At 42.1% G+C, this 15,857-nt stretch overlaps 2 protein-coding genes across 18 annotated transcripts in view; one reads left to right on the top strand and one right to left on the bottom strand.

Annotated features, from left to right (window-relative positions):
* The window catches only part of AOPEP (aminopeptidase O (putative)), a 428,322-nt gene extending 413,515 nt beyond the window's left edge, over positions 1 to 14,807 (top strand). The window contains exon 17 of one of the 2 annotated variants that reach the window (XR_010148921.1): positions 9,408 to 9,470. Coding sequence is in view for 1 of the 2 variants with exons in the window: in XM_016961205.3 (XP_016816694.1) it covers positions 9,408 to 9,500 (93 nt within the window). In the remaining variant the exon portion in view is untranslated. Of the gene's footprint in view, positions 1 to 9,407 lie in introns of both variants that reach the window. The other variant, XM_016961205.3, reaches the window with a different exon arrangement.
* Positions 1 to 15,857, bottom strand: part of FANCC (FA complementation group C) — a 218,832-nt gene that overhangs the window by 38,839 nt on the left and 164,136 nt on the right. For 12 of the 16 annotated variants that reach the window (XM_009456941.4, XM_009456948.4, XM_009456947.5 and 9 more), the window contains one exon: positions 12,119 to 12,283. The exons of the other annotated variants lie outside the window; for them this stretch is intronic. In XM_009456941.4, the coding sequence (XP_009455216.1) occupies positions 12,119 to 12,283 (165 nt within the window). The remainder of the gene's footprint in view (positions 1 to 12,118; positions 12,284 to 15,857) is intronic. 16 annotated transcript variants of the gene reach the window in all.

Raw genomic sequence — 15,857 nt, 5'->3', positions numbered from 1 at the left:
GCTGTCACCAGAGCACGAGAAGACACAGGCCTGAGCAGTGCTACAAAGGGGCGAATGAACCCTGAGTGTGCCGGGCAGGCCCTGGATGGCAGCACATGGCAGAGAGAGGAGAGGAGTGGAGGTGAAGCCAGGACTGCAGACAGGACTTCAGAGGACTGGCGGTAACGGGAGTGATCCCAGGCGGCGGCCCAGAGGTGGGGCCTAGTGTGCTCCTGAAAGGCTGCCAACGGGCAAGGCGCAGAGGAGTGGGAGAGGCTGAAGAGCAGTGGCTGGAATGATGCTGTTTCGCTTGCACTTGAATCCTCATTAACAGCCCTACAAAACAGGTACAAAATTATCCCCTCCCCGCACAGAAGAGGCAGCCGAGGTCAGAGAGGACCAGGACTTGCAGCTGGTAAGACTTGAAGCCAGGGCGGCTGAGGTTGGAGTGAGTACAGGACCACGTTGGCTCTGAGGAGGGGTGCAAGAAGCCAGGCCTGGGCTCAGCAGAACAGTGGGCAGCTTTACTGGGTGGGCCAGACGCCGTGCCTGTGCTTATGCCCCTTGTGAAGAGGAAAGGCTTTTCCATCCAGGTGGTCAGCCAATTCTAGCCACATCAATGGAGCCCTGGAGAGGGGTTCCTGTCCAGTAATCATGGGGAAGCAGAACACCCCTGGGTGTGGAGAGGGTGCTCGTAGCTTCCATCATGGAGCCAGGAAGCTCTGAATAGGAGAGTTCACCTCTCAGTGGCTCCTCCCTTCTCAAGCAGCAGTGCTGGCTTTGACCAGCTTTCCTCATGCCTTATCTTTTTTCAGGATCCAGGTAACACGAATCTGTATGTCACTGGAAAGGCGTTTCACTGCAGTGAGAGGTCTTCTGCCAGTACCACATCCTGGCCGAGAGCCATGGCACGGTGTTTGTCATTCATCCCGCCAGGTGGTGGTGGGGAAGCTGCTGCAGCACTCAGGCCAGGCCGCCAGGAGCAGCAGCAAATTCACATGAACCAGTGAAGAACCGACCCATCCTGCTTAGCATAGTCACTCAAGCACACGAGTCACACTCCAGTCAGTAAAGCGCGTGATGCGCCCATTCTAGTTTGAAAACGATGCGTGTTAATAGCTGTCTTTTTATTAGAGCCTTGATTCAGAGCACACCCTACTAATTGCTGTGAGTGATTATGTTTATGGACCTGTGTTTAATATTTGGATAGATTTTGCTCTAAAACCTCAGTGACTTAACTCTTTGTAATCACCCCTGAATGAAGGAATCGCCGAAGCAGTATCATCTTGATACGCTTGCTTAACAGAATTTGGCCGAGCCAACATATTTGTGTTCTACCTGGTGCTCTGAACCAGGCTGGCTTTAAATAAAGAGGCAAATCACAGAAAAAGAACTGCAAATGGCTGATAAAAATGTGCAGCTCTCCCATCTAATTAACAGTACAGGAAGGGAAACGCACCGACGTGGTCTCAGTTTCACCCTCTCCGTGTAGGCGCTGAGAAGAGTGACAACACCCAGTGCTGGGGTAGGCAGAGGGTGCGCCTCCTCACAGGCAGGCAGGCACTGGCTTCACATGGCCAGTCATGTGGTGCCACTGAAGAAAATGCAAGACACACAGCCCCGTGTTAATCATCGTACTGCTGTCAATTTACCTGGCAGAAATAGAAACATCAGTTTGAGGATATTTACTGCAATCCTTAAATATGATAAGGACAAAACTATAAACACTGCAGTGTGCACCCACGGGGATGGTGGAACAGAGTGTGGGCCTCGTGCCACGGAGTATGCCCCTATTTCAAATGAGCTGGATCCGTGTCCTGTGAGGGGTATTTAAGACACGCTGGTTAAAAAGCAGGCTCTGGAGTGATGTCGCTATGGTGTAATGCTGCTTTTGTTTTGACAATGAGCAGACAATGGCTTTATATGGACTTTATGTTTAACAAGCATAAGGTATGGCTACCAGAATTACTGCAGGATGAGGAGGAGGAGGTAATGAACATTTTCTGTATATGCCTTGTGCTGTATTGTTTGACCTGACAAAATGAATATATATATATATATATATATATATATATATATATATATATTCATTCATTCTGTGGAAAATTTAAAGGGACAATAAAGTAAAAAAGAAAAAAATGTTTTTAGGGAAACTAAAAAATTTCATTCTGTTCAATATGTTAGTGACAGAAACGCTAAGGTTGTCCTTTTTCTTCTCTATAATGGTTCCATCCATCCTGCCTGGAATTGACCAAAATCATGAATTCAAGAAAACAGAGTAAGATAAAAACTTGACTCCCCCAAATCCCTACCTAATAATTGGGAGAGTTTTCTGTATCATAGTTATGTTTTAGGAAATGGGGTGGACATTTAGAATTTATGTGTAATACATTACTATTTTCTCCTTTAAAATAATGAGCAGTAGGCTTCCAGTCAGGGCTCCACATAGAAATCTGATTTACAGTGACAGCGTCTGCCATGAGCCAGGGAAGGCTGGACAGGACGCTCTCCCCTGTCCAACAGACTCTTCCAAAAGACACCTCCTTGAGATTTAGAAAACTCTACTTTGTTTCCCCCAAATACTCAGTTTAGTGAGGCAGTTGTGTTTTCTCATCCTTTACAAAAAGAGGTAGCAGGTAAAGAAATTGGTCCAACTGCTTACTAAATAATTTTGGCTCCAAATATTTTTATAGCTACAAAAAACAAACAAACAAACAAACAAAACCAGAATGCAGAATTAAATTCTTCACAAGAAAGGTTCTTGATGAGGGAGGCCCATCTGAGAGGTTGTGTTCTAAAGCTGTCTGAGCAGTAGAGGGGAGGCCAGGGCTTCCTCAACCAAGACAAAGGTGCACCGGCAACAGTCCACCTTTTCAAACCAGAAAGAGATCAAGGCTGTTTGGGTTGCCAGAGAAACTCACAAAACTTGGATTTAACTGTTGTGGAGAATTGCTTACTTCCAAGGAACTGAAAAGAACACTGTTTGATCCTAAAGTTGTATTTAGGTGACAGCCTGATCTAAGCAATGCATCATAATTCAGACAAAAGTTGCCATCATTATCATCTGCATGTGCAGAGCAGCTCACTTCTCAAAAGGCAGCCACCAACAAGCAGAAGAAATGTGCAAACCCAAACACACCAGAATGTCTGGCAATTACACGTCAATATAAGCAGATTTTTTATTAGAAAAGTAAAGTTTTCTGTGACTAAATTTGTGACCATATCTTATTAAGGTTAAAAAAACAGGATGTGGCTGGGCACAGTGTCTCAGGCCTGTAGTCTCAGCACTTTGGGAGGTCGAGGAGGGTGGTTTGCTTGAGTCCAGGAGTTCAAGACCAGCCTGGGCAATATGGCAAAACCCAGTCTCTACCAGAAATACAAAATAATTAGCAAGGCATGGTGGCACATGCCTGTAGTCCCAGCCACTCGGGAGGCTGAGGTCAAAGAATCACCTGAGCCTGGGAGGTCGAGGCTACAGTGAGACATGACTGTACCACTGCACTCTAGCCTGGGTGACAGAGTGAGACCCTGTCTCAAAAAAAAAAAAAAAAAAAAAAAAAAAAAAAAGGATGTGAGGAAGTCTCTCAGTTTCCATCATGGATAAACAATATTAATAGAAATGGGAGTTTTAGTTACTGCTAATTCTTTGCCACCTTTCTGTCCTTGGTATTATGCTGACTTTTCTTTGTTTAAACACTCACCTATAAGATTTAACAACATTTAAATCTGGATTTTCCTTATCTAAGTTGAAAAAAACATAAACCCAACATCTTGATTGTAGGTCGGCCCTTTCTTCTAATTTACGTTTTCATTTCCAGAGGTCTCATTTTCCTGATTTGTAAAATGGCTACAGCGATGCTGAGGGTATTCAAAAGAATCTGTGGCTCCTCAAGAGTAATTCTAGTTAGGCTCCTTTTTTGGGGTAACTTGATATGCAAGAGCATAACAGATGAGTAAACTACTAATACATAAATTAGTCAAGAAGCATAAATTAGGTTCTTCTGATAGATAATGAATTGTTTTCTTATTAAGCATTGTTGGAAGCCATACTAGCTCTTTCAGCAATGGGAATTAAGCTTACATCTGGTTTTAGTTCAGTGATTCTTTTGTTAGGGGGAAAAATATGAGTTTGCAAAAACCTAATACTACACATTGTCAAAAATAATACAATTACTAGAGTCAATAATGGTAATAGTAATATGCTAACAGTTTGTGGGTTTTTTTTTTTTTTTTTTTTTTTGAGACAGAGTTTTGCTCTTGTCGCCCAGGCTGGAGTGCAATGGCAAGATCTCGGCTCACTACAACCTCTGCCTCCCAGGTTCAAGCAATTCTCCTGCCTCAGCCTCCCGAGTAGCTGGGACTACAGGCACCTGCCATCACACCCAGCTAATTTTTGTATTTTTAGTAGAGATGGGATTTTACCACGTTGGCCAGGCTGGTCTTAAATTCCTGACCTCAGGTGATCCACCTGCCTCAGCCTTCCAAAGTGCTGGGATTACAGGTGTGAGCCACCGTGCCCGGCCACTAACAGTTTTTATTTTTTAGAGCCAGGGTCTTGCTACATTGCCCAGGCTGGACTTGAACTCCTGGCCTCAAGTGATTCTCCTGCTTCGGCCTCCTGAGTAGCTGGGATTACAGGTGTGTGCTACTGTGCCTGGCTTTTTATTTTTATTTTTTAAAGCCTATAGCACCCGCTAATCCCCAGGCCCAACCCCCCTCAGCTTCTGAGATCAGGCAAGACTGGGCACATTTAGGGTGGAGTGGCTGTAGACGCTAATGGTTACGGGGTATTTACTGTGGATACCAGGCACTGTACTAAGAATATTACAGTCATTCAACCCATTTAAATCTTAGTGTATTTGTCCTAGTTTGTAAGTTTATTTCTGTTATCCCACTATACTTATAAAAGGGATCTCTTTTAACTCTCAGAAGTGGCATGGTCTAGATTTTAAATCATATGGCCACCCTATTTAACACTCAGAGCCACCCCTGAGCTGCGAGTGTTAGAGTGGTCAGAGACTCATATGTCAGTCACTCCCACTACTAGGAGCTGTTTTTACTCACAGAGCACTTCTCACACTCACTGTGTGGATTTTCTTCCTCCACACAAACCAATGCTCCCAACTCTCTAGACACCAACTGGGTGTCCAGTGATTCAATTCTGACACCATCTGGCATTAGCACACACCCCACAGGTTAAGGGCTCAGTCCCACAAGACTGCCCCCACTTCAGATGCCAATCACAGGTCTAGGCCTCTCATTCTTCTGACCAACTAGCTATAAAATCAGAGGTTCCAATGATCCTCTCCTCAGGTTTGATAATTTGCTAGAATGGCTCACAGAACTCAGGAAGACACTTTACTTGCCATTACCAATTTATTCTGAAAGATACAATTCAGGAACAGCCACATGGAAGAGATGCATGGGGCCAGGCCTGGGGGAAAGTTCTGAGCTTCTAGGCCCTCTCCAGGCATGTCACCTTCCCAGCACCTGGATGTGACCACCAACCTGGAAGCTATTTGAACCCCACAGTTTAGGTTTTTTATGGAGGTCTCACAATGTAAGCACGACTGATTAAATCGCTGGCCAGTAGTGATCAGGTCGAACTCTGGGGGTCAGGTGTGGTTGGTTTCTTTGGCTACCAGCCCCCATCCTGAGGCTATCTGGGGGCCCACCAGGAGTCACTTCATTAGCCTACACTCAGGTGTGGTGAAAAGGGACTTATGAATAATAAAAGATGCTCTTCTCACCTCATCACTCAGGAAATTCCAAGGGTTTTAGGAGCCTGGATGAAGACCAAATGCACATTTCTTATTATATCACGAGATCACCATCATGCCTTCATTCTTTTTTTCACTTGTTCAGTGTCTCATTCATTCAGGCATATAGAACAAATTCTCCATCCAGTCTTCAAGCTTCTCAGTATTTTTGAAGCAGTGGATTCGGATGACCTCAGAGGACATGTCATGCTGTATTACTTATACTCCAGACTTACAAAAGGACCTCAGCAGCCCACCCAGGAAGGTTTTATGCCGTCTTTAGCTTGCAGGTGCCTATGACGGCAGCCCCAGGGACAGACATGAAAAGCTGACATTTAGGCCAAGAAATTTAAAAGTTCCTCTAGGTTATCTAAACCATAAAGAGGGGCAAGCATCTGCTGTTTAAAAGACAGGCAGACCATTGCTGAAAATATATGACTGCATTTGGAAGCCAAGACCAAAGACACCAGCCAATTGTCAAACAGATGAAATTCCACTGGTGTACTGCGGTAAGCAAATAGTTGGAAGGCTAAACACGGGGTAGAGTGCATTGGTCAAAGAAAGCATGTGGTTTCCAAATGACCACGCAGCACATCTGGGGAGGGGGTGCTGGGCGCGGCTGGTAATTTGCACTGATTGATTGGATCAGCCTCGCTGTGTCAACATGTGGCTGGGATGTTCCGTCTACGGGAAAGTGTCCATGGAGAGGCTCCAGCTCTTACGCCACTGCTTGGGGAACTTGCTGAGCTGAAGCCACAGGATTTGGACACACTGAAGACCACCCAGCACTTCTGGACAGTCTGTCCCTTATGGATTAGCAGACATAACTTTCCAAACCAAATAAATTTTATGAGTTGTTGAGGGAGAACGTGCTATCACAAGCAAAATTACAAGCAAGGGAGTGTGGGCCTGCTTGGGGAGCCGCTGCCCTCAGCGTCCCTCTGAGCACTGTGCTGGAGCAGGAGTAGCTGTTCTCTGGGCACGTCGCCTGGCCAGTGATTTCTCAAACAGCTTTTGGGGTTTCACAGAAGACCAGGAGTATTCACTTCCAGATTCCCTTTAATTCAGCTCTTGCTGAAAGAGTAAGGCTAGACACGGGGGTGGCTGAGACCATATTCTCCTGTGAAATATATTCCTAGATGAATCAAGAAGGGAGCTGCCACAGTGAAAGGCAAGAGCATTTTAGTTAAATATTCTTTGTAAGTATTTTGAAAAATCGCCATGGAGAGTAAAAATGCCAGTTGGTGTGATCAGTGGTGGGGCTGTGAAGCGTGTGCTCCATTGCGGGTGTTGGGCACTGTAAGGAAAGAATCGAGCGCCGCGCCGCACGTTCACAGCGCCCTTTACTCAGTATCTCACATAAGGACCAAACATAACGCTCGGACTCCTCAGGAAGCTCACTCCACTTACTGGGTGAATTTTGACAGAAGGTTTAGAGTAGGTAGAAAAAAGGCCATTTTATTCTTTTAGCCATGAAATCTGCATTTTGACCATTTTTCGAAACATCAAGTGACTTAATCTTCTATTTCTCTTTTTAAATCTCACTTTCACAAAATCCTGGATTATAACCTTTCATATAAACTGAAATTAAAATATGTATCCTAATTTTTAAGAGTTATAGATTTAAAAAATGGAAATACTCTGAACTGTAAGAACAACGGTGTTTTTGAGCCTGTTTTGTTTTCCAAACGCAACAAACAACACAATGAAAATCTATTTGAAGATGGAGGAGAAGATCCATTTATGACAGTGAAAACATTGAAAACACAAATACAACAAAACATTAGGAACAAGAAATGTGTAAATCCAATGTGTGAAAAATATATACAACACTCCCTTCAGATCACAAAAGCTTAACAAACGGTAAAACGTATGTGTTCTTGAACAGGCGGACAGACAGCCTTAACATCATGAAAACGCCAGCTCTCTCGATAATCTATATACTTATAGGAGTCTTCCCTCAACAACACTGGGTGTCTTCCCTGCAACTAGAAAAATTGGTTTCAAAGTTTATGTGGAATATAAGACAAGCAATGATAGCAAAACAAACTAACAACAACCCTGGTAAAGAAGAGAAATCAAAGGGAATGATCCTTATTTTGTATTGAACACAGTTGATGCCAGCACTAAAGCAGTGATACTGCCGCACGCACATGCAAGAGACCAGAGAACCAGAACAGAAGGTAACAAAACAGGCCTGACTATGTGAGAACTGAGAATGTGACAAGGGAACCACCTAAGCCCGAAGGACTGTGCTCCAGCGGCACGCACCCTTTATCACACTCAAGAGGGCCATGCTTTACCACCGGAGAACGGGGAAAACAACCATATTATTTCAACAAATGATTTCAAAACAAAAAACAAAGAGGGATTGAAAGAGACTTAAAAGAACCATAAGCCAAAGGCAATGTGTAGATCTGAACTCTGATTCTTTTTTTTTTTTTATTTGAACTCTGATTCTAACAAACCAACTGGAAGAAAAATTCTAAGACAATCAGGATAATTCCTGACTAGATATGTGATGATGATAAGGAACCAATGTCAACTTTAAGATGTAATAATGGTATTGTAGTTTTGTTTTTTTAAAATGCATTGTATAGCAAGGAAGGGTCTACATATGTAACAATTCTCCAATTTCTCACTGAAAGTATTTAAATAAAGAATTGGGCCTGTCACAGTGGCTCATGCCTATAATCCCAACATTTTGGGAGGCCAAGACAGGCGGACTCCTTGAGCCCAGGAGTTCAAGACCAGCCTAGGCAATATGGTGAAATGCCGTCTCTACTGAAAATACAAAAAATTAGCCAGGCATGGTAGCACACACCTGTGGTCCCAGCTATTCAGGAGGCTGAGGTGGGAGGATCGCCTGAGCCTGGGAGTTTGAGACTACAGTGAGCCAAGACTGCACCACTGCACTCCAGCCTATGTGACAGAGTGAGACCCCATCTCAAAAAAAAAAAAAAAAAAAGAATTGAAAACGTAAATAGTATTAATAAAATGATTTAAAAACCACAGTATTCTTAACAAAATGTCAAGTTTATAAGCAGTAAGTATCATTTTAAAATCACATTGCATGTATACCTTGAATTCGGAAATGTGAATGCTTTGGATCTCATTATCTGAGACGGAGAGGGCTCTGCAAATTACACCACACAGTGGATTCACAGTGTTTTCAAACACTGCAGACAGAGCCACTCGTAACTTGGAGTCATGACTACAGCAGTAGTCAGAGGCCATGCAACAATTTTCAAAGTGGGGTTCAAAGAACTGTTTCCAGAGAGGGAGGGAAGAACTGAGATGCGTTAAAAGAAAAAATCATTATTTAAAAAATTCTCATATTTTTCTTGGGCCTACGTGGAAACATAAGAAGAAATAAGTACACTTTGTTGGGTTTTGTAGTAATATGTATTTTTTAATTTTGAAAACTTTTCTAAGTTTTAAATTTTATCTAAGTTATTTTAGATAATTTTATTAGATATATATTTGTATGTATATATACAGTGTATATTTTACTTATATATTTTAATATATATTTTAGATTATTATTTTGGAATTTTACAATATTCTATTTGAAAAGTAACATTTATTTATGATGTATTTTCTTGCATTTAAGAATGGATCACTGGCTTTAAAAATGAGGATTAAAAGATTCAATTTCTTATCCTACAGATGTTTCATCAAGAAAAGATGAAACTGGCTGGCGCGGTGGCTCACGCCTGTAATCCCAGCACTTTGGGAGGCCGAGGTGGGTGGATCACCTGAGGTCAGGATTTCGAGACCAGCCTGACCAACATGGAAAACCCTGTCTCTACTAAAAATACAAAATTAGCTGGGCGTGGTGGTGCATGCCTGTAATCCCAGCTACTCGGGAGGCTGAGGCAGGAGAATCGCTTGAACCCGGAAGGCACAGGTTGCGGTGAGCCGAGATTGCACCACTGTACTCCAGCCTGGGCAACAAGAGTGAAACTCTGTCTCAAAAAAGAAAAGAAAAGAAAAGATGAAACTGACACATCAGAGAATTCTCTGACTCATGAGATGGAGACATCTGCTACAGAGAAAGTGGGCTAAACTGTAAATAAAGACAAAAAATGTGAGGAAAGTTATTTTTCCCTTGCCTTTACAGATGTTAATGATTTACCTTATTGTGTCTTATGCAACAATATTTTGAATACTGTTATGGTGCAAGTTAACTGCCACATCAGTTTGAGACCAATCATTCAGAGTCTGAAGAAAAAAAATTTAAATGCAGATGTGATAAATTAATATGTCACCAACAGAACTGTACTTCTGCCTTACAATAGAATCTCTGGACTTACTGTATTGCTTGTACTTGTCTGGTATCAGCACCAACTTAAGCACAGAAGCTCTTTTATATGAAAGCTGGCCACACACCCAAGTGGTAGGGAAATACTTAAAGTACTGAATAACTATTTTGAATCTCCTGGTTTTTCCTAGAATAACCGTGTTGACATTTGCACTGATAGTGCAAAAGCAACAGTGGGTAACACAGCTGTGTCTCAGTGGGAATCAGAACGGAGACAGCCCTCACGCTACTCTTCACCACCACACACACACAGTCGAAACACTGCATTTTCACATATGAATGTCTGATGAAGCAGTTTAACATACTGACTTTATTAAACTGTTGCCCTCAAGGATACTTTTAAAAAAGAATTCTGTACGGTGAAAAGGAAAGTGTGCATAAAGCACTTCTGCTTCATAACAAAAAATGACGGTTGCCTGGAGAAAAGCACTCCACTTGTACACCTGCACAAGTCTTTCAGCGGTGGGCTCACTTGACCACTTTTTGTCATGGAAATTGACCTGAAAGAATGACTAGCAGACAGGCAGTGGTCAGTCACATTTTAGGATTAGGCACATACTTTCTCAATAATTAGCAAAGTGACTCAGTCCCCTAAGGAAAACGACTGACAGTGTTTGTAGCCCATGATAAATTTTAGCTTTTAAGCAGAAATTAGAATCTTGGAAAATCTATGTCCACCAACATAAGCTTGACAGCTTCCCAATACTTAAAGTCATTTCTGATGAGCTCCATGGTGGCAGTAATGACTATAGGTTTTGATACTGCATATGAAATATGTCAATGTTTGGAAGATATACATAACTCAATGAATGAAGATTTTCCAAATGAACCATGCATAATGCTACAAAATTATGTGTGTTGGCAAAAAAGATCCACTGAAAGTGCAAGACAGACCAATGGGTTCTAATGTAACAGAGTATGGAAAGTTAACTGACATAATTTCAGATTCCACATTGCAACTACCCTTTAAAAAATGACCATTTTCAAATTTTGGTGAGCTATCAAAGCAGAATTATCCACAATGATCTGCAATGGCTACTAGAATATTCCCGCCTTTCCCAATTACTATCTATGTGGGGCTGGATTTTCTTCATACACTTCAACCAAAACAACATGTCCCACCAGAAGCAGATATGAGAATTCAGCAGTCTTAGGGTAGAAAATGAGACTTGCAAAAATGTAAAAACAATGCTGCTCTTGTCAAACATTTTTTTTTTGCCTTGGAAAAGAGCATTGCTTTTCATAAAAATAAGCTATTTGTGTTAACGTGTAATAAAATTATTTTTATTTTTTAAGTAACAAACACATTTTTAAAAATTTAGTTTCAAATATGATAAATATTAATAAGGGTTTAACAGATTTTTAAAACTCTTGGGAATGTATGAACACAAAGAAGGAAACAATAGTCGCTGGGGCCTACCTGAGCAACGGTAGGAGGGAGAGGAGCAGAAAAGGTAACTACTGGGGACTGAGCTTAATACCTGGGTGATGAAATAATATGTACAACAAAACCCTATGACATGTGTTTACCTATGTAACAAACCTTCACATGTACCCCCAAACCTAAAATAAAAGTTAAAAATAAAAAAATAAAATGCTTTGGGATCCTCAGTAATTTTTTTTTTTTTTTGAGATGGAGTCTCGCTCTGTTGCCCAGGCTGGAGTGCAGTGGCACAATCTCGGCTCATTGCAATCTCCGCCTCCCAGGTGGAAGCGATCCTCCTGACTCAGCCTCCCTAGTAGCTGGGATTAGAGGCACACACCACCATGCTTGACTAATTTTTGTATTTTTAGTAGAGACGGGGTTTCACCATGTTGGCCAGGCTGGTCTCAAACTCCTGACCTCAGGTGATCCACCCGCCTTGGCCTCCCAAAGTGCTGGGATTACAGGTGTGAGCCACCACACCTGGCTGGGATACTCAGTAATTTTTAAGAGTATAAAGGGTACTAAGACAAAAACGTTTGGACACTGCTGTCGTACAGTCTTTCCAACACACCACAGCCTTCTAAGAAAAGGAAAAACGACGCAGGATGACAGGAAACATTTGCCACTTACAGCAAAATGGCCTCGTTTACAGCCTCAAAGAACTCTGGCTGGAGGATTTCCTGAGGTTCACGTCCATGACAGATGAGCAGAGCCTCCACCAGGGGGTCAACATCTGTCAGGGTAATAAGTGGGACACAAACTCGTGACAGGGACGCCACTCGCTCGGGAGCCATTCTATGGAAGAAATAAGAAATAGTCACTCAAATCTAAGAGCCATGCATAATTAAGGACATATAAAAACCTTCATGCTAAAAAGGTCAAAGACAGATCACCTGTTTTGCCTCTAAATAAAGAGAATGACTCTAACACCATCGATGAACACTTCTCTTTTATCCAATTCTTTAGGAAAAAATCTTTTAGCTACCATTGCTGTTTCAGTGTCATTCATGGTCAGGACTTTGTTCTTTATATTCACAGGCACTTAATATGTCCAAAACACAACTCCTGAATTCCCTTCCCAGTGTTCCCTTTCCCCAGTGCTATCTTGTTTGCTCAGGCCCAAATCCTGATTCCTCCCTTTCTCTCAGGCCCCTCATCTGATGCATCAGTGAATACTAGCAACACATCTGACCTCTTCTGAACACCTCCATCACTGCCCTCCTAAGTGGAGAGTAACTCACCACCACCTCTAGCCTGGGTGACAGAGTAGCCTCTGGATTTCTTGTTTCTGCACTCACTCCTATAGTTTAACATCAGAACAGTTCCAGCACCCCTTTAAAAATTCCGATCACAACACTTGTCTGCTCAAAGCTTTGCAATGGCTTCTCACCTCATGTAGAGAATAAGCAATGTCTTTCACTAGCCAGCAAGTCCTTCCATGGTGGGTCCCCGTCTGTTTCATTGACTTCATCTCCTTCCACTCTTACCTTTGTCTTTTCTGCCTCTGACTGCCCAAATAAAGTCCTGCTGTTCACTCTGCCTGAAATACATGATTAGCTCCCTGGTTGCAGCTCAAATGTCCCTTTGTTAAGTGAGGTCTTCTCTGATCATCCCATGTCACTATACTGTCTACCACGTGTGGCAATTTAAATGCAAATGAATTAAAATGAAATAAAATTAAAAATCCAGCTCCTCAACTGCACTAGTCACAGTTCAAGTGCTCAACAGCTATAGGTGGCTGGCGGCTACAGTACCGAACAGTGCACACTTACAGGATGTGCCTGGGACTGCAGAAAGCGCCACTGGACACTCGAGCTTCAAGTGCCCTCTTACCCGTGCTTTACTTCTCTTCCTGGTACCTTTCACCACCTGACCTACACAGTATTCCCTTATAGTACTCATGGTTCGCTTCCTCCTCTGAGGGCAGAAGCTCTACAATGGCAGGCAGCTTCTCCTACTTTGCCCACCGCTCTATTCCTAGCACTTAGGGATAACTCCTCACACACAGCACGTGCTCAACAAATCTGTCTCCAGTGAATGATAAATAAAATGAAAGTTCTGGGTGGAGGCTATTCTAGGTATTTTCATATGTAATTGTAAATATAGAAATTTAGTCTTGTGTTTTGTGAAACACAAATGGCACCACAGTATAGAGCATGTAGCTGTTCCTCATTCTTAAAAACTTGCTGCCTATTATTAAAACAAACATGTTCTGTAATTTAACAATGCCACTATCAGTAGGCACTGAGGCTGTTTCTGGTTTTTCACTATTCAGACAGGGCTGTGGTGCTACCCTTGCCCATGCCTGTCTGTGCCCATGTGTGAGTATTTGCATACTGAATTGCCTTCCAAGGCCAGGGGTGGTGGCTCACACATGAAGTCCCAGCACTTTGAAAGGCTGAGGCAGGCAGATCGCTTGATCCCAGAAGTTCAAGACCAGCACAGGTAACATGGAGAAACCCCAACTCTACAAAAAATACAAAAATTAGCCAGGTGTGGTGGCTTACGCCTGCGTTGCAGCTGCTCGGGGGGGGGCAGAGGTGGGAGGGTTGCTTGAGCCCAAGAGGTCAAGGCTGCAGTGAGCTGTGTTCATACCACTGCACTCCAGCCTGGGAGACAAGAGCGAGACCTGTCTCAAAAAAAAAAAAAAAAAAAAAAAAAATGCCTTGCAAAAGACCACACCAATTTACTTTTCCACCCTTTCCAATTATATCATTATTTGTTTCTATTTCTTGCAAATTTAACGGACAAAAATTGCTATTTCTTTGCCTTAATTTGCATTTTCCTGATAACTTGTGAGACAGTAATTGTTACCCACTTGTATTTCCTCTTCAGAGAATTTGTTTATATATTTGTGTATCTTTGTCCTATTTGTTCATTTAATACCTATTTATTGATCCCCTACTGTAGTCAAGGCTCTGTTTGAGGTGTACATGACACAGATGCAAAGATGACAATGTCTCATCAGGGAGAGGAACAATATAATGCCAGATGATACCGAGTGTCATGCTGAAAAGTAAAGAATACTCAGAAGTGACGGAAATTTACCAAGAAGGTGATATGTGAGCAGAGCTCTGAAGGAAGTACATGAACAAGCACGTATATATCTGGGAAGAAAGCATTGCAGACAGATGAAAAGCAAAAGCAAAGGCCCTCAGCATCTGAAAATAGCAAGGGGACCAACGTGGCCACACCCAGTGAACCGGGGAGGATGGCGGAAAGGCTTCTGTAGATCACTGTAGGGGCCTGCATATTCTTTTTGTAAAAATTTAGTTTTCATTTTTATGAAATTAATAAATGCAACTATATTTTTTGTTTAGACTATTTACTTTAAAATTTTTATTTTAATAGCTTGTGGGTAAAAGTAGTTTTTTGTTACATGGATGAATTGTATAGTGGTAAATTCTGAGATTTTAATGCATCCATCACCCGAGTAGACTGCACCTAATGTGTAGTTTTCTTCACTACCCCCCATCCCACTCTCCTCCCCCTTCTGAGTCTCTGAAGTCCATTATGTCACTCTGTATGCCAGCGATGTCCAATCTTTTTGGCTTCCTTCTTTTTGGAAAAAGAAGAATTGTTTTGGGTTACACACTAAATACACTAATACCAACGATAGTTGATGAGCTTAAAAAAAATCGCAAAAAAACTCTATGTTTTAAGGAAGTTTACAGATTTGTGTTGGGCAGCATTCAAAGCTGTCCTGGGCTGCATGTAGCCCATGGGCCACAGGTTCGACAAGCTTGTTGTATGTCTCTGTGTACTCATAGCTGAGCTCCCACTAATAAGTGAGAACATAACAGTTTGTGATTTTCCACTCCTGTGTTACTTCACTTAAAATAATGGCCTCCAGTTCCATTCAAGTTGCTGCAAATGATATTATTTTGTTCCTTTTAATGGCTGAGTAGTGTATATATACTATATTTTCTTTATCCACTGATTGGTGGATGGGCACTTATGTTGGTTCCACATCTTTGCAATTGTTAACTGTGCTGCTATAAAAATACATATGCAAGTGGTTTTTTTTTTTTTATATAAAGACATCTTTTCCTTTGGGTAGATAGCCAGTAGTGTAATTGCTGGATCAAGTAGTAGATCTACTTTTAGCTTTTTGAGGAATCTCCATACTGTTTTCCATAGAGGTTGCACTAATTTATATTCCCACCAGCAGGTATAAGTGTTCTCTTTTCCCCACATCCATGCCAACATCTAAAAGGCCATTCTTGCAGGAGTAAGGTGGTATCTCATTGTGGTTTTAATTTGCATTTCCCTGATGATTCGTGATGTTGAGCATTTTTTCATATGCTTGGCCATTTGTACATCTTCTTTTGAGAAATATCTATCATATCCTTTGCCCACTGTTTGATGG

The sequence above is a fragment of the Pan troglodytes genome, chromosome 11, assembly GCF_028858775.2.
Source record: "Pan troglodytes isolate AG18354 chromosome 11, NHGRI_mPanTro3-v2.0_pri, whole genome shotgun sequence".
Lineage (NCBI taxonomy): Eukaryota > Metazoa > Chordata > Mammalia > Primates > Hominidae > Pan > Pan troglodytes.
The sequence above is the reverse complement of the archived record's forward strand: the minus strand, read 5'-3'. Positions and strand labels throughout refer to the sequence as shown.